Here is a 24,802-nt window from a genome sequence, read left to right on the forward strand (position 1 = left end):
TCAGTGGGCAAAACCCTTATTTTCATTTCCAAAAGGCGGAGGTCTAATTCATTTATCTCTGCCTCATCCTCCATCTGATCTAATGCTGAGGGAGGTGTCTGGAGCCAAAAGTCCACTGTGGCTCCGTATAGAGCTAAACTCTAAGCCCTCCCACCTTTTAGCGGTCCAGTCAAATGCAAAGGATTTGATGAATCCCTCTGGTGACTGTACACCGCTTCAATATTCAGTTTCACTTGGAAACAGCAGAGAGACTAAAGACACTCAGTGGGACTAATAATGCTGGTGTGACTGGGCCTGTATGACAGCAGCTTGTGTCGACATACTTTAGGTCTCGTCCCCCCTCCCCCCCCCAACCCCCCCACCCAAATGATTTATATTCTATTTTTTTCTAGAGTAAATAAAGCCATAAAGGCAATCAAGTGACAGCTAACTGCACTTAGCTGGGTTATTTTTGCAGAGAACGTTTAACTTTAATGATAGTCCAATCACAGCTAGAGAAAGAAGGTCACATTTCCAGCCTTTAAGTCACAAACCGACTGGCTAAAGGATAAATATGTTTTAAACCAAGTATACACAAAGTCTTACAGGGCTCAGTAATGTCAATACAATTATTATTATTATCAGGTTAATTTCATACAAAAGCAACTCGTTTGGTTTTACATACTTTTTCATAAATACAAAGACAAGCAAACCCGTCTGTCTCTGCCTCGGCGCTCTCCATCATCCACAGTGGATTCAAAGACAGATGAATCTGTCGGAGCTCTCGAGGACTCAGAGGACAGTGCAATAAAACTCAAGGACAATTCAACAAATTTGACTCAGCGGGTATCCTTTAATAAAAGTCACAGCGAATACCCAGCAGCCTTTTAAACTGCACTCGAATGATATTTTTTGCTCTTTTTGAGTGGACATTTCTGTCTTCCCTTTTTCAAAGAATGGCTGAATATTCTTTTATTCAACACACAGAGTGACAAGGAGAAAATCTATTGGCTTCTCTCACTATGAGATTAATGTTGTCATCCACCACTTTGTTTTATGAAGGGGAGGGGGGGCTGTGAGGCAGCCAGGTGAGATCAAACCTCTTCCTCATTTCTTTTTTTCCTGTTCATCTCTCCACTTCATCTGCCCACTAAATGCCTCCTCACCTCTCTACTCTCGCTCTTCCTCTCTCTTTACCTCCCTCGTCCTCTCACACTGTCACCTCGTTCTTACTCCCAGTCCGCAGTCCCTGCACTCCTCCTCCTCCGGGGATGAAGTGCAGCTGTTCGATGGTGTTCTGCCTCTTGCTGGCGAAAGCCATCCGTCGGGCGTTGGGGTGGCCTCCTCCGCCTCCGCCGAGGTCCCAGCCGCCGTGCATTCCCATGCCCGCGGAGCTGCGGTCGCGGTCGTGGTCACGGTCATGGCCTGGCGTCGGGTGGGAGTTCATCTTGATCATGTGGTGGCGGTCCATGGATGGCGTGGCGCAGATGTTCTGCTGTGACTGGGCCTTCTGGTGGTGGCTGAGTCGGCCCATGGTGGGCACCATCCCGCTTCCTCCCCCTCGGTCACCTCCTCCTGCGATCAGCAGGCCCATCAACAGCCGGTCCTCCATACGGTCAGGTGAGACCAGGAGCCTCTCATGGGACCTGGAACCAGACAATTGTTTAATCTCTCTGACCTGTGACATGCCTCAGTAACACCGTCATGTTTGTCCAGTGTTCTTGACTTTCAATGGTGAGTTTTTCGGTATTAAACGAGCAAATCACTTAACAATTTTTTTAAAATAATCAAAACACATATTTACCTAAAGTACAGTTTTTCAATCTGGATTGTTTCAGTGTGAGTTGCTGAGTGTTGGAGGTATCGGCTGTAGAGATGTCTGCCTTCTCTCCATTATAATGAAATGAGATAGTGCTCGGCTTGCGGTGCTCAGCCAAAAAACATTTGAAAAAGTCAACAGCAAAGTGTCTTTCCAGAAATCTTGATAGTCAAGACTCAAGTTACAGACCAAAACCTGCCTACCGTATCCCTGCGCAGAAGGAAGTGTGCATCTGCTGCTAGCTCACCTAGCATCACTGAGCTATCTAACGTTACAGCTCAGCCGAGGAGGACCTCATGAACGTTTGTCGCACTGCCATGAGCACGACCCTCTCATCCGTAAGTAGATGCATACTTCCTTTTGCACAGTGATACGGTTGGTGAGTGTAGTTTGGTAGCAAAACAAGGTCTGTAGATTATCTTGAGTAGTTCCATTATATTGGAGAGGAGGCAGATAATAGTAACACACAGTTTTTATAACTTGATATATATCAATACGGAAAAAATACTCTTATTAAAAAAAACACTGTGATGTAATAGAATGCAATTTTCAAATCAAGTGTGGAAACAACCGGCCCTGTGGGCTTAATAAGCACACATGTTGCCCTACACTTCATGTAACATATGCGAGTTGTGGGTAGAAAACAATTAGTGATGCTCGCAGTGCTACCATGTGAAATGGCAAAGGCTGGGTTTAAGTGCAGTCCACATGTTTACATATTACATTGTTTGCTGTAGCAAGTGTGTGCTGAAGCGACAAAGAGGGTCACAGGGTCTGGTTACGCTGAGAGCAGACAGGTGAACAGGTGTTGGCGACTGGAAGGAGGATGTGTGGTTATCCCACGTTTTTACACATGAAAAAATGCTTCTTTTGGAAAAAGGCTTAGTTTGAAATATGCTTTTTACACTACCTGTATGAAATTCAGAATATATTCATATTCAAAGTAGCAGTGAAATCTTATTGCCCATGGTGACAGTCAGTCAGCTTATTTGACTCATGAAAAAAGTTATACAAGGTAAAAGGTTTTAAAAATTGCAGAGTACTCTCACCTTGTCAGACTCTTAAAATCTTAATGAAAGCATTCCACTCTTGACATTTATTAAACATTACGCTCTTTGATTCTCTTTACTCTCATCATCTGATATCATTATGATCTCCTCCCGTCTTTCATCTTTTCTTCTTTTTAGTATTTTCTCTGCTCCCTTATAACTTATCTTACCTGCGTAGTGTCTGTGAGTTGGAGCCCCTGCTGGTGCTCATCATGGCTTTGTAGTACTGGTGTTGCTGGTTCTTGGACAGACGGGACAGCGTGTTACCCTCCCCGAGCAGCTGGTCCTGGGAGCGGACGCGGCGTGGCGGCCTGTCGAAGGAGGAGCTGGTGTAGTGCGTCTGGGCGGGCAGCGGGTACGGGTTTGGGGTGGAGGGGATGTGGAGGCGGGGCCGTGACCCGTGGAGGGGCAGCGTGCCCCTGGATCCCAGCGTGTACTCGCCTCCAAAGGGCAGGTAGTGCTGCGAGGAGTGGAAGGAGGGTGGGGCGTTGGTGGAGCGACGTTTGGAGTTGTAGTAGCTGGAGTACTCGTCAAGTTCTGGTTCAGCAAAAAGAGACAGAAATGTGTAATATGTAAATATGGCTTTCGTAAAAGATGTGTTTCAAATTGTACATTTGATGCCTGACGAAGGTTCACAACTGAAATGGTGTGTCCATACTTAAGACCTCAGTGAGAGGTCTGAGGGCCCTCTCCCAGAAAAAATGAGAGTTTCAGAGACTTTGTTTCCTGCATTCTGGTGACTTTTAAAGACTGAAAATAACAAAATAACAGGCACAATAAGTACACTGCATCAGTATTTTTATGGCAAATACATAAAATTTGATTTAGTTTTTGGTTGAGTACCAGTAGGACGGAGGGAGGCTAGGCTGTAGGCTTGGCCAGCACCAGGGGCCCACAGCCAACTGTCCATCCTGGCCCATACACCTCTGGGTCCTGGATGTCTAAGCAAGGTAAAACCAGAGGCTCACAGTCTCTGGAAGACAGCTGAGTACCCTGCAACGGCAGAGGAGGGCAATACTGGTCCATTCCCCAAGCCCCTAGGTACCCCTCAAGCCCCAGCTAGAGCGACCTGTTGGACCTATGCATGCATAACGCAGTGAACACAGAGCTGAGGTGTCCACTGGCAGCCGTGCCCGACACATGATGGCCAAATTGCCGCCTCACTGGAGAGTCGAGGGGCTTATACATGTTGTACAGTGTCAGAGACAGGTTGTGATACTGAAAAGGGAAAAAAAGGGCATGGAAATTTGTAATGAATCAAGTAAAATTCAGGGGAATTGTGAACATGGGAGGAAATTGGGAGTCGCTCAAGGAAAACCGGTAGGTTGGGAAGTATGGCTGTGTGTGAAATGCCCCCATTATGATCAATACTGGTGTCTCCAAATGGTTCTTATTTCCAACCAACAGTCCAAAACCCAAATCTATTCAATTTACAATGACACACACAAAAAACTCCTGACATTGGAGTAAGCTGGGACTACAATATGTTTTGCGTATGTGCTTGTTCAAATTATCTGATTATAAAAATTATTGTTGTTTTTAATTTCCTGGCATTTCATTTTCGTTTCATTGCATAAAATAAAGATTAAGAAAATACAGCATTGTAATCTGAGGACTTCTTGTCCACTTGGGTGAAATTATTGAAAAAGACGACTGGGTAAACTCCCTCTATTGGTGAAGATCATGCAATATGATAGAGAGCTAAATGAACCTTCCCAGCCGGCCACCAATGTTGTTAGACGTATTTGGTTGAATTTAGGTTGTGACGTCAGGTGACCAAAATTCAATGTCAGGACAGTATCTAATGCAAACGTTAATTTGACAGATGACGTTAGTACTTTGTTAGTTTTGTGTTGTTAAATAACCAAAGTCCAACGTCTTCCAAACGTCTCATGGCAACGTCACTTTGGTAGGATAATGACATCTACTCATGAGGTATGGAGACCAAAACTCAACATTTGTAAAACATGTTAATCTCCACACAACGTGAAACTCTAACATTGTTAGACATTTAAAATATTGTCAATCAAATTTGCATTCCAAACAAAATTTTACATTTATGTCAGATGCAAGAGTCCAAACTCTTTTTAATGCCATAATGATGTCCAGTGCCAGCTGGGATGCTTTTTCTCAAATGTCCATTTTAAGCCTCAAAACAAAAGATAAAAGTAGAGGAAAAAAAATGGCAGAAAAGAAAGAAAAATACTAAAGAAGTGAAACAAAAGAAAAAAGACATGCTTAAACGACAGGTGAAAAGGATTAGTTGACGCCAGAGACAATGAGTTAATTTCAAGGAAGACAAATAAAATGACTGCAATAATAAATAAATAAATAAACTTGCGTGGTAGAAAAGGGAGGTGAAACACCCGACACATAAGAGAGACGAATACAAAAGACAGACGAAGTGAGAGGACGAAAGGTGAAAAGGAAGTGATTGAGTAAGACGTGGACAGGAAGAGAAGACAGAAATGTCAAGAATGGCGGATGCATAAAGATACACTGTATATTGCATGAGGCATAAATGAACAAAGGTAACAGAAAACCCTCAAGACAAAAAGACAAAAGACGGACTGTAATATAGGTGAGAAGTTTAAAACAGTGACAAAATAGATCGCTTTAAATGACATGAAACAGAGACATAAAGTAAAGGCAGAAGAAAGAGACGTGGATGGAAAAGTAAGTGAGGTTCATTAATAGTGAAATACAGTGTTTCTGTGCTTTCTGCTCCATAGCCTCAGACCACTCTAATCTTCAAAGCATTTCCATGGAAGCAGCTCCCCAAGAGCCAATTTAAAGCTGACCTTTAACCAGCCACCTCTCTTCCTCTTCCTCCCCTCTCGCCTTGTCTTCTCTCCCTCTATCAGATCTCTTCCCCTCCATTCTCCTCTTCTTGTACTTGTTCTTTTGACTCTACCTCTTCTTTACTTTCCTGTATTTTCATCTCCCTCTCTGTCGCTTCCCTTTCCTCCCCTCTCTTCCTCTTGCTCTCCAGGTTTTCGTTCTCCTCTCTCGCTGTTTGTCTCATGTCCTCTCCCTCCGCTCTCTGTTTATTCCCCTCCTGTAAGGCCAAATTATCTCGAGGTTTCTCCCTGGCTGCCAACCGCAGACAAAGAAGCCTTTATCAGTGTCCTTTCCGCAGCGCTGTGTGGGGAACTACATCAAAAGGACCAGGTTTCGCACAATGGCTGGCGAGAGGCTGTAGTCCCTGTCTTTTTGTCACAGTGACAACAGTTTAGTTTGAAGAGGTGCTTCACCAAAACTGATATTCAGGATGTTTTTCTTTTCTGAAAAGCACATTTAATAATCAGACGTGTAAAAATACTTATTTGCTTTCAGTGTCATGCAACAGTGCAACAGTGACTCAGACTGGATGTGGTTTACAGTTTTCTGATGAAGTGATCAGTGCCTGCCAGATCTGCTCTCACAGGAAGTAACCTCAGGTGTTTGACTGGTTTGGAATAAACAGAAAAAAGGAGCAACTATAGAAGAAAATAGGTTTAAGTATGATTTTCATCCTCCAAACATCAAATGCGCTATGATCTTAATCGGCATGCCAAGTTGTGATGTGCTATACAAGAGTATCTCAATGCATACTTCATCCACAAAATGGCCGTTTGTGTATCAATTACACACTGTGTTACCTTTTATTTGTGAAGAAAACTTTTTTTTTGCGTGCCTCCACAATTACTGAGAATCCCAAAACAGGTTCTAATACATTTAAGTAAAAAGTGAAGTAAAAAAAAAGTGCAGTATAATTCAAATAAAATTATTATGACTAAGATTCGGGAACAAGACACTTCCCCCTACCCTGTTTCTCTCCTCGTCTGTCTCAGCAGGGTGGCACAGTGGCTAAGCCAAGAGCACTGCTGTCTCAAAACAAGAAGGTCTTGATATAAACCGCTACTGTAGGTGGATGACTCATTGAGACTTGTCCCCCACCCTGAGTCTAAACCCCAGGGTTCACAAACCCTCCAGCCCCACTACCACTCCATGCATTCCCATGTACTTGACCCTTTTTCATCCCTCCCATCTTATCACACGCAATCCAATCAGCCTTTGGGTCCAGATCACTGGGTAGCGGTTACATGATGGCTTCTCATTTGGAATGAAATAAATCTGAAATAATTCAGAATTAAAGTTTTTCCAGGCAGTCTACATGGGAAATATTCATTCCGAATGAGGGTTTACATGCGAGATCAGTTTAATCACCTTTAAATCGCCTTTATTCAGGTCCACGCAAGGTTTGGGGCAGGGAAGGTGTCTGATTGGATAGGGGGCGGGGCGGATGTTACGTGTTTACGTTCACCGGAAGAAAACACTGTAGTCCTCGCTCCGGATAACAAGATGCTTGACGACACCGTTCTAAGTGCCTTTTTCAGGCTTGTTTTGCTTATATTCTTGAAGCAGCAGTACGACAACAACCTTGTTCTGCTAATGCTTCGTCTGTTGAGGAGGAGAAGGGAGGTAGAATGTAGAAATTAAAAATAATGTTTCAGCTCGGGACCATCTCTTGTTTTTCGAAGCTGCCATCTTGACGCGCACGCGCTATATACGTCATCGCGCATGAAGGGCAAGGAAACGAGCGTGCGCAGAAAGACTGGAATGAACTTAAAGAGGAATGAGTGTATACAAGTGCGAGAAATTCTTTCATTCGGAATTAGAAACGGAATATTCCAGCCCCTTACATCGGAATGAATTTTCAATCGCATTGGCCATTTTCATTCCGAATTAGGTGTTTACAAGATCACTTTTAATAGGAATGAACTTTCATTCCAAATGAAAAGAGAATTAAACTGTCCATGTAAACGTGCTCATTCTCTGGCAGATGACCCCCCCTTCATCCCTCCTCTTGACCCCAATCATTCAGTTGAACTTTACACCCACCCCATCTTTCCCTAATCCTCTAGTCACCCCAAATAAAACTTTTATTATACCATACATATAGTAAAGTCTTGTTTATCCAGTTGTATGCTCAGTACTTCCTAAACACATGAATTTTTGCTAAAACATTATGATTTAAAACACATCAGTACAAACAGTCTCATGCCCGACTGAGTAGTGTACCTGAGTACATGCATGTGTTTGAATTCTGGTCAAGCGGAGCTCATACACATACACGTGCTCAGGCTCACTTGGGGCATGCTTCTTATAGACAGAAGTGTCTATATGTGTTTGGAAAGTACTGGGCAAATGACGGGATAAATGAGACTTGGATTATACTGCACGAGTTGTGTGAGGTTTTATAAAGAGATGTTTTGATATTTGGTTGCCGTTGTTCGACAAATTCAAGGTAACGTGACCGAGTATCTGATATACAAGTGGTCTTTTTGCCCAAGTATTCTTTCAAGACTTCAGTCATTGCCATAACTGAAAATGGCATTTTTCTGTCTATATATATGTATAGTTTTTATCTGCTTAGTGTCCAACTAGAAGTCTGACATTATACTAACAAAGTAATCTTGTAACTTGTTTGGTTAAGTTTGCAGCCCACGCAGGCTCTCTGCATGTCTGCAGAAAGGCCGTAGAAAGGCCAGTTGGGGCACCTTGTGGACTTTATGAACTTCGAGCAGCTGAACTTTACTGTTACACAACAAGAAAGAAGTTTGAGGCACAATGATGGAGCAGAGAGAGAACACTGAGAGAACCTAGAGCACAAAGGTGATGCAGTGAACATTTTCTGAATGGTAGATTAACTCTGGGAAGTGCAGTGTTAAAACACCACAAAAGTGTGCACATAACCTCAGGGCCGAGCTCAGATTCTGTGGATGTAGTGTGTTTTCACTGGCTCTCTGGCTTTTGCTCAAACTACAAGTTGTACTTCCTAATTTTTGTACTTCTGCCGCCACCACAGACACAGAGAATGGAAGCGAATCCAGAGAGATCACCATCTCTCTTTCTCTCTCTCTAAGCTGAGATCAAATAGTAAAACTTGCAGCGCTGTTCAAATATAAACCCGTGTTACTGTGTTGCCTCTCTCGCCTAAAATGTCCTAAGAAACATATCTTAATGCAGTTTTTAACTGTAATATGAGATTGTTTGATAACAGCTGTTTTCGGATGGGCAACTCGCATAATGTCAGCAACCAGCAGGAGCGTTTATTGGTCCAAGCGGTGCAGTGCATTCTGGTAGTTGTAGGTTTTGTACCTCCTGAGCAAAAGTGAAAGGCACAGCACTTTTTCTGTTTTCTCTGGTCATGTAGCACCAATTTCATAAGTATCTGTGTCTTTCTATTGCATAGACAGCCCAGTTTTATGAAAAAACCCTCTTTCCAGCAGTGAAATACTTTGTTCTAGGTTAAGTGTGTAGGATTTAGAGGGATATATTGTCAGAAATGAAATATAATATAATAAGTATTTTGTCGTTAGTGTACGATCACCTGAAAATAAGAATCATTATGTTTTCGTGACCTTAGAGTGAGCTGTTTATATCCACACATGAAGCAGGTCCTCGTCTATTAATTCTCTATGTTGCACCGCCATGTTTCGACAGTAGCCCAGAACGGACAAACCAAACACTGGCTCTAGAGAGGGTAATTTGCACTTTCGTGTCAGCCACCATAGTTAGCAGCCCCCTGGCAAGCAGCGTCACAGAAACATTGATTTTTTTTTTAGGATAATTTGGCTCCCAGTAAAAGCCTCCTGAACATATGGATCTTAAGTTAAAAAAAAGGTGAGCACACATTAGCAGGGGCTGGGCTAGCGGGTCATCTCCGACATGCCAAACAGCATTGAAGAAACACTGATTTGTACTGTTAAACTGTGAAACTACCGGTTTTAATCACCAGCTCCATTTGTTTTGGAGAGGAAGAGACTCCTGTGGAAAATATGGTCCCCAGTAAAAGATTCTTAACAATGAACACTGAAGAAATCCTAACCTGTAGCTCACATGGCACATGGAGGAGGTTTCAGCTCGTTGCCAATCTGCAATCCTTACTCCAAGGTGCCATTAAATCCCCCTAAATCTTACACACTGGATTCCAATAGATGTGCACAAACGTACCTATCTATAAAGTGATTTGTTCAATCATCTGAGATGCAATTATGTGCATGAAAAATGGCAGAAAAAGAAAAGTGAATAAAGGGCTGAGCATTTGTTTCTATCCTCTGCAAAACCTAAAGCATGATGTCATGGTCAGTTTCAGTGATCTGAACCATAAGCAGCTGCTAATAATGCGACAGAGCTGCTGCTTCATAAACAAGATGATGAGGGGAAGTGGGATGACCTCTGAAGGTCTGATGTGTAACGAGCAGAAGCCATTTCCGATCGTCTGTTCAAGTGTTTTCTCCTTTTGACTCAATGGAAATAATAAAAGAGACTCCTCTGAACTTTCATCATGTTATTGCTTCCACTTCCACGTTGTGCCATGGTTCGTGTGCGCGCGCGCACAGACACGCACGCACACACGCACACATACGCCAACATAAGATCCCCAATGAAGTAACCATCCATCACTCAGCCTGCAGAGGCAACTCCCCTCCCCCTGCAGTCTTCAGCAATATCAGGGTGAGAGAGGTAAGGACAGAGAGAGGGGGAGAGGGAGGTTGCCATCCACTGCCTCTTAAACGTCTTTTCTTCCCTGTCGAAGGCAGCCAGGCCCCTGCAGACCAGCAGCCAACGCCCCTCCCCCTATCTCCACATCTCCCTCCGATACTTTCTTCCGTTGCTTCTCCCTTCATTCTTCTCCTTCTGCTCAGTGGACCTCTCTGCATCTCTATCTTCACCGATCTCTTTTTTTCCTTCCTGTTGTATCTTTGTCTGGCCAATCAGCTCTTGAATTGCCTCCATAATCCTTTTCTTCTGGTCAACCAACCTCTTTCTCTACATTTGTACTCTAGTGTTTTCATCCTCTTTGCCCCGTCTTTCAATTTCCCCCAATCCCCCTTTCCTCTGCCCCTCCCTTCTTCCTCTCTGACTCCATCATTCTGCCCCTCCTGGTCTTTCTTTCCTTCATTTCCAACCTTTCCCTTCTTCGTCATCCATCTCACTGTTTTTCCTTCTTTGCTCCACTCCCTTCATTACTGTCCCTGTTTTCTGCTTCGCTTTGTTTACTTTACTGTTACGACTGTTTAGCAGAAACAGTTTACACTTTCAGACCACACTGAGATGATTATTTGTGTTTTTTTGCAGCTGAGTCATAAATCTCCTGGCGGCCATGTCTGCCCGCTGCTCTAATGGAGGTTCACTAGAGAATCAGCTGTGTGAAGGTCTAACTGACCCGCACACAAACAGAGAAATACCTGGAGAGAAAGGTGTGGGGTGGGAAGGGACCAGTTTATTTGAGAATAACTGGCTCATAGTGTATTTGTCTGATGTTCATCAGATGTTTGCCTGATGAAAGATGCTATCAAGCTGAATTATGGGAAAAGTAGGATCCAGTGTTTTTGGAGCTTGACCCACACCACGGATTAAAAGTCAGAATATCTTGACCTCTGATCCTTAAAATCTGTTTACTGTGGAAGTGCAACACTAAGTCGCTGGAGGACGCCTTTCAAGGAACCCTCCACAGAACACCTGTCTTTTTAATGATCAAATACTGTCTTACAATTAAAAGGTTTTCCAAACAAGAAGGAACTTTTTCTTGAGTATAATTAACCTCTCTGCTGTTGAATCACATTTTCTGTTCAGTATGTTCCAAACACTCTGAGTTTTCCCTCAACGTAACTAAATATATGACTTACACCACCTGCTCATTCTTCCACAGCTCCAGCAGAAGAGACAAATTTACTTTTTTGGGCACGGTGTGGTTTGTTAATTTGGACCCAATCTCAGAACCGATTCGCTTTTGGTCTGACGATGACAAAGCCTCTGGGGACAGCGGGAAGTATTTCGGGTGGATCCAGTGTAGCAAGCAGATATCTGGGCCGTGACTTCCTCTTCTATGCACTAGTCATTTCGGACAATCTCTAATAACAGATTTCTGTATATTATTAATGCAGACAAATGAAAAACAACTAAATAAAAAGCTAACTAGTCATCAGATGATAGCCGATAGGTTCTGAAATTGCATTTCAGCCGATGTATTCTGCCTCTTTTGCTCTCTACAAAGACTGTTGACGCTCAAAAGTGATTGCTCAATACTACTCACACTACAAACAAAACCCAAAATGCTTCTGATGCCATAATCGTGTCTTGTTGCCTACAGGTTCTGCACACACATGCAGATATCTGTTTAACAGGATCAATTTGGCCCGAATGCTAAAAAAATGTTTGTTAGGCTGCAAGCGGGGCTCGAACTACAGGGGAGCCAGGGGGAGCTTGGTTCCTCTTAATGAGACATGAGCTCCCCTGAAAACATGATTTGTCAAAGTTTGGGGTCTCGAAAACTATTGACAATATGCTTTTTTTGTGATGCATTTATATTTATATGTATGTTCATCATCATTGATCATGTGCATGCGGGTGATCATCACTAAGTCACTCTAATAAAGACACAGGCGTGCAAGCTGTATGTCCATGTGGAGGTTTGATGTGGTCATTAACTAATTATCAGATGTGCTGACATGGCAGCTATTTCTATTTCTGTGCAAAAAGTAAGAAAGTAGAAACATAAAGTTTAAACATATTACAATAAAATAAATATTGATTTATAAATTGCTGCATGTGATATGAATAAATCAGTGAAATTGTATGTGAAAATGTTCTCTAAAAAGTGAGATGATTTATTGATGATGATTTATTTCAGGACAATTTGGTTCAGTGGTGAACAAAGTTAGAGCTCTGAACACAACTGACACTTCCAGTGTGGCTGCTAGCTGATGTGTTGCATCATCTGAAAGCTCTCAGTGGTCCTGAATAATCAATTAGTCCCATTTTTCTCCACCTTTCCTCCAGTTCCCCTCATTCCCTCTCCTCTGTTTTCATCCCTTCATCTCCCCCCCCAGCTTACCCAGCCTCTTCAGGGAGCTGTAGCGGTTGAGCTCAGGTTTCATGGCTGCCTCATAGGATGGCGGCAGCTGGGCGAGGTTGTGGAAGGAGTGGGAGAAGGACGGGTGGCTGCTGTTGTGTCTCATGCCTCCACCGATGATGCTGCTGCCACTGATGCCACCGCCGCCAGGACCTTTACTGCTACCTGAGAGCAGGGTGGGTCCAGAGGGGAGCTGGGAGGTGTTGTTCATACGTGGTCCGCGCTCTGGACAGAGGGAGAGTATAACGAAGAGAACAGAAGAAAGAGGGTGAAAGAGGGACGAGAGGGTAGAGAAGTGAGAAGGATGAGGGAGGAAAATAAACAGAGCACAAGGGAGAATAGAAAAAAAAGAAACGACAAGAAGAAGCATGCGAGAGGAGAGGAAGAGAAGAGATGAGATGAGAAAGAGATAAGAAAGGGAGAAATTCAAAGAAATAGACAGAAATGGAAAAAAAAGAAGAAACGGGCAGAAGAAGAAGATACAGGCTGGTTAATAATCAGCAAACACAGGAAGTGCCTCCGAGCTCCATGGCGACCATCTATAAATACAACTCGGTACTGTTCATCTGGGGCTCCAACACAAACATATCAGCCACATGTAAATACATAGAAATACACTGATAGCATCAGGAGGGGATTCTACATACACACACATTCACATTTATGCAAAGTGCAAAAGCAGCACATTGATCAATACACATAAAAATGATCTGCCTTATGTAAGATTAGCAGTATGGGGGAGGGGCATGGGTGTCTGTTTTGCAACATGTATATCAGTTACATCATACAGTATATGAGTACATTCATGTTTTCCAAACAGCAAACAGACGGCACTCTTAATGACCCAACATGTAGGAACACTCAGCGGTGACCTCACATGTGTAGGTTCTGCACATTTAAATAGGAACAATGAGCTAAAAGGGACAGCTGAGATCACATGCTGCCTACTGTTGCATCATCTTCAATCACTGGGGAGATTTACACAGAGAGAACAGGGGAGACTTCATTAATTGCTGAGTGACAGCAGCAGGTGTTTAAAAAAAAAGGGTTCAAAATGTGAAAATATGAAGCAGCAATAAAAAATTAGGCAAGTCTGGACAATTGGCCATTTGCTGTCGTTTCCTGTCTTTGAGACACAATCGATGTGAGTGCGTTCAGGGTGGTAATGGTTATGAGCTGCGATCTTGTTAAGATTACTGCTGGACATATACTGGTCATTGACCATTGACAGTAATGGGCAATAATGGCCAATAATGTCTCTGTTAAGTGTCACCCAGTTACACACACACAGTGGGAGAAAAAAGCAATGCTAGCTGTGAGATCTAAACATGTAGAATAAATGAATATGGGTGCTCCGATTCATCAGCCAATATATGATCTTAATATGGGCATGCACTAAGACTTGAACCTGCTTCTGACCTGACCTTTGAGTTGTACAACTCATTTTAGAATCAGACTTAATTTTAGTTTTGTTGGCTGTCATTTAATGCTATTTAAAGTACAAAATATGAGTGACTGTAATCCAGTATAGTTACAGTTAAAATTGGTGGTATTCTGAAGACAGTTACTGTCTTTAAAAGGACAGTACTTAAAATCATTATTTATTTGTTTTTGTTTTATTTGCTCCAACACTGTGTCCAAACTGAGAGCATAAGATTGACTGCATTGTTTTTTACTGGGACGTTCTAGCCGGCTGCGAGCGCCGCAGTGCTGACGTTTTGAGCTGAGCTTTTGTCATGCACCCTGTTTCTATTTATTCCTGCCTCTCACTTTGTGAGCTCCGTAATGGACAAGGAACAGTTGATTTTTGAAGTTGAAGTGAGAAGTTATGTACACAACACCACCGCATTTAACAACAGTAACCTACATAAGGTGGCAGCTGAGATCACCAGACAGTTGGTCTTTGTGGTATATTTTGTGTCCCAACCCTACTGTGATTCCATAGCAAAGTGACAGTGACAAGTGTAGCGTTTTACCCAAAGTTCAACATTTTTTAAATCTCTGCTACCAGAAAAAACACCAAAAGTGCAGCGCTCAGAGCAGAACAGCCGCTCAGCTCCTTGTCACACTGGCGATGTTTGTAGCATAGTGTAAATACCCGGCGTTTCAGAGTCCCATTGGAACACTGGCCTCAAGCTTTGGTGGACGCACAACACCAGGTAGAGCGCACTCAGTGCACTTTGGCCGATTTAGTTAGTCTAGACATAATGTTCAGATTTTTTCCCCCATCAATCAATCAACTGGTTAAGGAGTAGGTAGAATATTAGTGAATCAACATTTCCTTTGGTTTTCCGCAGCCCAATTAAGAAGAAACTAGTTCAGTATTCTCAGTGCAGACATTATGGCAGAGTAGAACCATTGTTGTAAAAATCCAAACCACGTATGCTGTTAGCAATACATGAATTATACTTTGTAATTGAGCAAACTAATGCAGGGTTGCAAACTGTTCACTGCCCTGACATGAGCTGTAGTGATCTGTATCACTGATAATGGGAAAATGACAATTCCACAACAGTGTTGATCCCTGGCATCTCTCTTTTAGTTTATCCGATATTGCTTCCGGTGATCTGCCCCAAAAATCCTGGTCGGAGCACCCTCAAATATAGGCATCACATATTGAAGTGTACTATGACACAGAATCAGCCAAGTCATTTCTAAGAGTGCAAGGAAATAGATTTTTTTGTAACACCTACGATGGCTGACAGAGAGGTTTGATAATGGTGTCATAGAAAGATGAACTTTGTTCAATGTGCTGCACAGTATCTGACTCAGAGAGTTGAAGTGTTCTGCTCTTGTATCCTCCCAGGAGAAACTGGCATTACCTAACACAGGAAGAGTGAGGATGGAACTGAAGGACGAATAATAGATTCAAGTTTTCAACTTTATAACTAAAACTTTCATGACGGGATTGGCAAACAAGTGAAATAGAATCGTGAAGGTTCATGGTATTGATTATGCACATACACCGAAAACACTGACAATGTTTCTTTACTTTCTTTATTGATTAACAAATTACATTAAATGTAATTTGTTAATCAATTACTCACCGCTAGTTACATTAAATTCATGAAGAATTTTTTTTTTGCACATGCCTCCACAGTGAATGGAGAATCCAAAAAGGCAAACATTCTTCATGAATTAAAATAATGACGGAAAAAGTGTATCAAAACATGAGTTTATAAAGTGTCACACAACTCATGCTGTATGATCCAAGCCTCATTTATCCAGTCGTATGCTCAGTAATTCCCAAACGTGCATTTTTACTAAAACATTCCAATTTAAAACAAGTCATTACAAACAGTCTCATGCATCGACCAGGCTCAAGTGGAGCTCATATGCGCATGCTCAGGGCACGCTATGGGTAAGCGGAAATGCTCAAAATTGTAACATTTTAGCGAAAATGCATGCATGATGCACTGAGTAGGTTTGGGTGGAATCACAGTATTACAGTAAACCAGGGTGTTTTGAAATCCTGACGCTATGATTTTCAATACCATCAAAAGTGCTTCTAACTAAGTTAGCTTCTAACTACTTATGCTCCAAGTCATGACCTGAGTTCCTCAAGTCTACCCCCACTAGTCATCCTTTGTTTGAGGTTGGTAACTAAAGGTGACCGGGCCTTTGCCATTAAGGCCCCGAGGCTCTGGAATTCTCTTCCTGTGGAGATTAGGCTGGCTAGCACATTACCCATTTCTACAGGAAAGCTTTTCCATGATTTGTATTTTCTGATTTGTAATTTTTGTGTTTTATTTCCTTTTGTTCTTTTCTTACCTCTGTACACACTATTTTTCTTAGCTCGGAACATTTTTGTTTAGAATATTGTGTTGTTTTATTTTCATGCACTTTGTGAAGGACTTTGTAACCTTGTTTAGATAAGTGCTGTACAAATAAAATGTATTAATATTATTATTATTATATTATTTTGTGGGCCAAGCATTCTTTTAAAATGTCAAAGACTTTAAATACATTTTAAACAACCTCCTTGCCATTTAATTCTGTCTATCACCCCGTATTAAAAGCGAACCCTTCAGCAAAAACAGCACTACAAAAAACATTATTTGTAACTTTAGAAAGAATCAAAGCACTACTTCTAAACTGTTTAACAGTTACAAATCTTTTAAATATAGGCATCTTGACTTTCTGGTTGACAATCTTTGCTCACAGCACACATAAAATCACAATCTAAACTAATTTGTACTGTAACTTTTATTCTTCACTGTTGCCTTCTTGTGTAACTCATCTCCTGAGGGACATGTGTGGGTGTAATGGTTTGGAATAATTGGCATTGAAACAACTTAAAAAGTTCAGTGAAAATCATGCGTGTTCTCTTTGCCACAGCAACCTTATTGAGTCTTCTGTAGCAGCCATGTTAGATGCACCAAATCAGCCTTTATGAGTGATGATTTGACAATGACATCTCGATTTATTTCCTGAGAACAACTGCAACAGCATTTGCTGGGAGATTAATCACTCGTGCTAGCATTGCTTTCTTGTTTTCTTGGTGCAAAGCCTGGGAAAACAGAGTCAGGTAAAGTGCAGTGACCTCGCTTAAGCCCAGACCTCCTGTAATATGTAGTGTCAGCTGTAAGCACAGTCGCACATCACTGCTACACAGAAAGGAGAAGAGGAAGAAGAAGAAGCACATTTGGAAGCAGGCTTGTGGTAGTAAGTGGGTGGTGGTGAAGGGGAGGACAGGCTTGCATTAAGCAGAGGGCAGGCCAGACAACTTTTAGCTCACACTCTTATCAAAGATGTGTCACTGTCAACACAACCAGATACACATAAATGTTTGAAACAAAGCAGTGTTGAAGGCGGCACAGCTGTTGTAAGAGTGCAGGACAACAGGCCGTCATACCAACAACAAGACAGACAGACAGTGTGGTAGTGAGGCCGTGGATCCGGCCGGCGGCTCGTTCGCCGCCTGTGCTGGACCGTGCTGCTGACCACAAGGCTTACCGATGGTAGCAGAGTGTTTGGGGCTGGAGGCAGACCCCTGCTGGTTAAAATGGTGGGGCAAGTTCCCAGCTGCAAAGAGAGCAGAGCCGACAAACTGATGGACAACCACTCCAGAGACACAGAGCCATGTGTCGAGTAAGCATTTGTGTCAGTAGAGACAGAGACAGGACAGAGAGGGACAGAAAGATAGAGACAGGGTAGAGACAGACAGTCCCACCAGGAATTGGCTTTTCTTTCTTTAGATAGTTTTACTTTACTGACACACATTTCAACAATAAACTCAAACTGCTGATAAACATCATGTCTTTTCATGCCTTCAGCAGATCTAGAGAGGAGATTAAAAAATGTTTTATCCTCCATTAGAAGTTTAAATTATTCAGCGTTCATTCAATCTGTTTGTTGTTTGAATATTATGAAAAAACACAATATCTTAAACAAATCACTTTACAATTTTAAAGTCAAGAAATTTTGCTACACACCATTGCAAAATGGCAAAATAGCTGAGTGTCCAAAGTTTCTATTAAAAGCCCAATATTTGTGACACCATTGATAAACGAGGTGAAAAAAGTAGGTCTGGTCAGTTTAATGTCTGCACAATTTAACACAGCATCAGCAGCTAACATAAAACATCGAGTCGTTAACAGTCCCAACAAAGTCACAACAACACCTTGACTGCTCGATTCTATTGTTATATTAGTTATTAACAGTGAGGTAAGGTTGGCTTTGTGTTGCTAACACTTAGCCCTGTCACCGTGTGTGTCCAAGTGGACTCTCATAAGCTCACACTCCTGTAGCAGTCTCATGATAAACAGAGTGAGAGCAGGGCAAAGACAGGCCGAGTGAATCAAGATGCTTTACATCTTTACAATCAAGATAAGATTTTACCATTTTTAAATAAAAAAACTGAAGAAGTCACTTTCAACACCTCAACATTCGAAACATCAAACATCGGCTGTTAATTACGCACATTACCGAAGCTCCACAGCCTAAAAAATAGAAAAAAGAGAGATTGATGCAGTGGAGGATTAAGGACAAGCAGGTAATGCTGATGGTGTTTATCAGCCAACAGCACCTAAATTTAAAATGACAGGTAATATAAGATTATGATGGAATTTTTAACATGCCTAAGTCTAACACAACCTCTGACTATGAGTCCAGCATTTTTTTGTACTTAAGTCACATTCTCATTAAGTGTGATTTCTCATTGCTGAAACCCTTTAAGTTCTGCAAAAAAATCCCAAACCAACTCAGCACAATCCTGGAGAGTCTGGAAGGACAGAGCTTGTTCTCTGAGAGGTGAGAGACAGTGGAAGCAGTGAGAGAGACAGAGCAGTAAAGAGAGAAATGTGTGTTATTTTTGTGTGTTTAGACTGTAATTGTGTGAATTGGTACAGTACAAGAAAACAAACACGTTCACCAACACTCATTTCTGTCTCGTCAGAAACAACACAGAGCTGCCGGGAGTGGGCAGCCGGAGGCGCATAAGAAGGAGAAAATTAAAGACTTGCTGACTTTGTCTTGTAGAAACTGTCAAAGCCTTGATTACCACACAAAAAAGTGCTAAACCTTTAAAGCATAAATCTTTAGATGTAGCTAGGATAATATGTAAAATAAATACTGTGAAAAACACTCATCTCTGATGCCAACTGTTAAAAACAGCCCACGCATGAGAAAATGTAAAGATTTCCAGTGCATTTCAACATTTAAATGCTTACAGAGACTTTTTTTCTGGCCAAGTGTTTCAGGATTACTCAGGCTTTTTCATCCTGGGCCTTGTTCTCCCATGTCTTTGTATTACTAACTAACTAACTAACTAACTAACTTAACTAACAACAGTTTTTTGAACTGATCTGGTACTGAGAGAGCACTGAGGTCATCAAACACTTCATCATTGTCGTCATCAGTGTCATGCCAGGTGTTAGAGAGCATTTTTGTGTTCAGAACTAATATTAATTTCACCACAATAACTAAATGAACTGATTTGTTTACATTCATACATATATACTAACAAGATTGTTGTAGGTACAATGCTGTATGAATTTAGATTTAGCGCTATTCCCTTCTAGACAGAATATATGAAGATAAATACACAGTATATGAATTTAAAAGGATTATACGACATTATTTCATGTTGCTTTACTGTCAAACAAAGGCGCACTGAGATCACAACAATCATATTCCAGCTGAAGTGTTATGTCACTATACTATAAAAAAAGCACAATCCATGTCATTGGTGACATGACACTTAATTTCATCTGAACATGATGACTAATGTGTGTAATTAATATGTTTTACTTTTGTTTAAATTTTGGTGTTTTAACATGAAGTCACTTACTGCGGTTGTCTTTGCTCTGCAGGATGGGGGTGTAGAGGGTTTTGGATGTTCGTCCATCTGAGGTGGTGGTCGTCAACACTGTCGTGTTGTTCCTCTCTCCCTGCTGCACCGGGCTCGACTGGTGACGTAAGATATCCACCAGTGATCTGACACAGCAGAGGGCAGATGGAGGGATGAGGAGAAGAGAGGGTGAGGGGAAAGACAAAAGGTCAGGGAGAGGCAGAGAGGCAGAGGTGAGGAGAAAAAGAATATGAATATGGAGGAAGCAATTTATTGAGCCAACTCCAAAACCCACACTTCACTGTTTGTACAGTTGTTATTTTTTTTATCATTTCTAAGTCACAAATTCACATCAATCCTTCAAATCAATCAAACTGACCTTTTCGTCAACACTCCAGTTAGCTGCCAGTTTATTTTTTGTCTAATTCCTGGATCTCAAATTTCTTGAAATTCCCTTCTTGCCTACTATTATTCAACACAGTAGAAACATTATTCTTCTGTATGTGCACTTTCAGTAGAAAAATGGATGTGCTGCCACTATGTCAGCATGAAATCAGCAGACACCTGTGTTACTGAGACTCTGCCTAGTTCAGAGTTTAAAAGTTTTTTTGGTTTAATAAATCATTATGGCTGTAGAATAATAACATCTGCGTAAAGGCTGATTCCCTATAAGCCTCGCTGTCACTATGCAATTTTGTCTGCCACCAGGTATGATCTCCCAGAAAATAAAGGTTCCATTTATGGACACAAAGCAAGTACGTCAACCATTGTGCAACCAAAACAGAAAGAGGATAGCGCCTTTGTTTTCCCCTGTAGCTATCAGTAGCTGTCTCCAGTTATCAGAGAGTGTCAATGTTTATTTTCTGCGGTTACTGTTACTGTTAGATCAGGCAATACGACATGCAGGTGATGGTCACCGCTCTTTGTTACGCACAACTCTTCCACTGCTGGGGACGCAGAAACCACTGCAAACCAAGCTGTTTTGCAGCTTTTCTTTCCCTTTTGATTCAGTCCTTTAAAATTCCTGCCATCTGCACATTAGAACTGCCAGTTTTTAGGAAAAAAAGTTGTATATTGGAGAGAGCCCAAAATTACTGACTGTCCCGGCCACAGTGGGTGGGCTTGCATCCTACCTGTGTGACAGCAGCAACAGAAAGTTTGCTGATTTTTCGTACGTTAGCTGTGAATTTTTGGATTCCTGACGCTAATTGAAGCCTGGCTGTTTTATAAATTTTAAACAGTTTTCTATTGTTGGCAAGTTTACATTCCTATTCTTGCGTGCGACCTTTTTTTTCAAGTACTCAAGAACTCTTTAATAATTTAACGCAAATACTGGAATATGGAAATTACCTAAAATGCCCATTGCTGATGCTTATATTCTTTATGTACGCGGTTTTGAGACAGGACAAGGTAAGTGTATTTCAGCAAAAGCAAAGGCAAACTCATCCCCATACATTAATGAACATACGTAGAGACCTACGTATGTTTGAAAGGCATTTAATAGGAAACAGACAAAGCCAGCAATGTTACAGTTTCCATGTTTGTCCACCAAGCTTCTCACATCATCTCACGTCCTGTCTGATATTGGCTCTTCTCCAGTCTCACCTCGATGTTCTCTGTTTTGCCTACAACATCACTAACAGTCAGTGAAGCCTTCACCCTGCCTGTCCCGTGGTCTCACCTGGGCATGTTGATGTCCCTGTTGCGGGGTCGACGTGCCACCTTGCTGAAGGCGATCCTGACACCCACAGCCACCACCAGTGTGAAGGAGATCACACCTCCGATCACATAGGCCGTACTGTGTCCAGAGAAAAACACAACATTACCTCATTTAGCACAACAGTGGATGAAAACGTTTAAAAGTTTTACCTTTTAAGTTATTTATGCTTGTTATCGTATTTCCTTAAATTCCTTTTTTTTTGCATGTCATTTGTTTCTGCCTTGATGGTGTAACATTTCTCATCTATTTCTATGACTACGTTTTCCAGTCTGGAGGGTTTTCATACTGTAATTTTTTGCATTTATACTATATAGCAGAGGCAAATAAGAGTGGGTGGTAGAAAAAGCACAAAGACTTTTGGAGGATGAATCATGTAATCAAGTCTAATTTGGTACTGTATTAAGTAAGATGCTGTTAACTTCTGATGTACAGTTGGGAAATCAAAAATGTATAAGAGTGCAGTTTACAACAACAAATACTACTATTGCATTTTCTGATTGCTACTTGTATTACTTGTAATATTTCTACTTTTGGTAATCCTAAAATGTGGGGCATTGTGGTCTGTATTTTCCACAAGAATATAAATATATAATTGCAGGTAGCTAAAATACAGAACAGGAAATTAAGTATCTTTTCCTTTCTTTCAAATAAAAAGATAAAAAATTACATTATACAACTTTTTTTTGTTTCTGTTTACAAGATAATGACCACATATTGTACTTTTCCTTAAAATGGCCTTTAATTACTGATAGCAGTGACAAACAAGTTCAGACTCTGACCTGCTGTTGTGCTGCTGGAGCGTCTCGAAGTCTGGGTCAGGCTTGTTCCCCGGGGGCACAGTGATGGGGGCCTGCGGCTCAGCCCAGACGGGGGTGTTGTAGTTGTGGCAGGAGTTCTGGTCCAGTCGGTTCCTCTGGTGTTCGCAGCAGAACCGGTAGTGGCAGGTTCCGCAGCAGTAGATGTAGCTGCCCTTGGAGCAGTTGAACGTGCTGTCAAAGTGCCCCATCACGTCAAAATAACCCCTGTGGAACAAAGTGGATATGGTTCACAAGAACTTCATGTCTTAGTCACATTTAGGATTATTCTAAGAACTTGAAACCTGGTCTGGGTTACTTGGCACCTCCCATCATGAGCAGCAGTTTCTTTTAGTAAAAAAAATTAATCCTCACTGATTCAGTGTCTACCAGAGACAGTTTTGCAATGAGCTAATGCACATTTTCTCATGGCCATTTTTGATCCAAGCCCATTACTTTTACCCTGATTCAGGGTTTCCCCACACATTCATTTATTTTCTTGCAGCCTGCTAAGACGAAAACATCTGACGCTATGTTTTTATTTTCTATTTTTGGAGCTGGACTGTTCATTAGGAGCACTGCTGGAATGTATACCATTTGATTATTAATTGCTCTACACTCTCAGGGGGCAGAGCGCAGTTTGTGACCAGACGAAGCAGAAGAACAGCAGGCGCAGTGAAAGTGGAACTTAACTGTTCATTGTACTGGGTCTAAAAGTTTGCCTCTGCAGCAGCTGCTCCTCTCATCCATCGATCTCATCTGATAGCTTTGATTGGATTGATACATCAATCATCTACCCTATGACCACAAAAAAACAGGAAAAACAATGAACTCATGAAGAGTTCTGCCGGCACTGCTTTCACAAACCCACAAAAAACTCAAACAGCTAAACAGTAAGTACTTGTGCCCATCTGTTCAACCATGGATATGCCACTGACAAACAAAAACATAGTCTAAGGTCAGAATGACACAGTATTTTACTGCTATTTAAAGGGTTCATTATTCAGATAGTAAGATGTGCCTACACAGGCAGGTTCACAACACACTTACACTCTGCTTGTTATGGGTGATATATCACTAATGAGAAAAATACTGAAGGGGAAATACACCCATTTTCATTTCTCTTTCAAATCTAAAAGCTAGAGTGCTAAAACTCAAATCTTAAATGTTGTAGTGGTATAAAGTCTGGAGCTGCTCCATAAACAATGACTGGTGAAAGATGTTATAGATGACACTGAGAGCACTCAGGGGAATGTTCTGACTATATGGCTACATTTTCTGTTAGAATAAATCTCATTTGGGTATTAAAAAGAAAAACATAATGTGGGTCTACAAAATCAGGCTCCCATTCATTGTCCATGGACCAGCTCCAGATTTTATACCCTGTGACATCACATAAGTTTCAGACGTACCTCTCTTGTTTCTGGCTTTGACGGAGAGTAGCACAAATATTGATTGAACCTTCCCAGGCCATGAAAATAACTAATAAATTTTTGAATTTGTGTGGTTTTCCCCTTTAACTACATTCTGTAAAATGTGAACGTAGCAGAGAGCAGAGCAGAGTTGCAGCAAAGCAGCATTGATTATTTCACAAGTAAAAAGTTTATTTCTGTTTCCTCTGTCAAGTCTATACAGTTTTTGGTTTTGCTGCTTAAGTGTCCCTGATATTTGCTGCAATGACATCACTGCTCATACTGGGTTACTCTTATCGGAAAACCAGTCGGTTTTCCAATTTGCCAAATCCACTATATAAACAGCAATGGGCCCAGAGATTGTAGTTGGTTGACTTTATGTAACACCCACAACATACCTATGACTAATTAAGGGACTAAATACAACCCATTTGCCCCTTGTGTCTTACTTTGACCCATTACATTTAACCAGCAGACATTTAACCAGAACTGGACACGCCCTAAATACACTTGAGACCATACTCTATACATCATTTAAATGGGGCCCTCAGTGCCCTCCGTTTACGTCACTCAGTGTGTCTTGTCTTGTTTGAGGACTGAGCAGATAAACGCTCTGCATCACCATGGATGTTTCTCCAAATTTGAAGAGGGCAGGGTGCCACCAAAAATGCATGAACGACTAATAGCTCTAATTACTGAGCAGCCGGAGCTATGATGTCATCTTACAGACAAAAATGACATTTAAAGAAACATCAAGTAGAGGAGCTTTATGTAATGTTACTGTGCTGTTATTGCTGCTTAAGATCGCCTGAACGTAGCTGCTGATAGCTGTGG

The 24,802-nt window shown here is 41.6% G+C and overlaps 1 protein-coding gene across 2 annotated transcripts in view; it reads right to left on the minus strand.

Annotated features, from left to right (window-relative positions):
* Nucleotides 1-393: 393 nt before the first annotated feature.
* Nucleotides 394-24,802, minus strand: part of shisa7b (shisa family member 7) — a 57,680-nt gene continuing 33,271 nt past the window's right edge. Inside the window, exons 4-10 of one of the 2 annotated variants that reach the window (XM_049602859.1) lie at nt 22,542-22,784; nt 21,724-21,840; nt 20,043-20,188; nt 17,708-17,776; nt 12,734-12,976; nt 3,018-3,384; nt 394-1,625 (exon numbers count right to left, since the gene is read on the minus strand). In XM_049602859.1, the coding sequence (XP_049458816.1) occupies nt 1,190-1,625; nt 3,018-3,384; nt 12,734-12,976; nt 17,708-17,776; nt 20,043-20,188; nt 21,724-21,840; nt 22,542-22,784 (1,621 nt within the window). In that variant the 3' untranslated portion in view covers nt 394-1,189. The remainder of the gene's footprint in view (nt 1,626-3,017; nt 3,385-12,733; nt 12,977-17,707; nt 17,777-20,042; nt 20,189-21,723; nt 21,841-22,541; nt 22,785-24,802) is intronic. The other variant, XM_049602860.1, reaches the window with a different exon arrangement.

Source organism: Epinephelus fuscoguttatus, linkage group LG17 (assembly GCF_011397635.1).
Source record: "Epinephelus fuscoguttatus linkage group LG17, E.fuscoguttatus.final_Chr_v1".
In the NCBI taxonomy this organism is placed as follows: Eukaryota; Metazoa; Chordata; class Actinopteri; order Perciformes; family Serranidae; genus Epinephelus; species Epinephelus fuscoguttatus.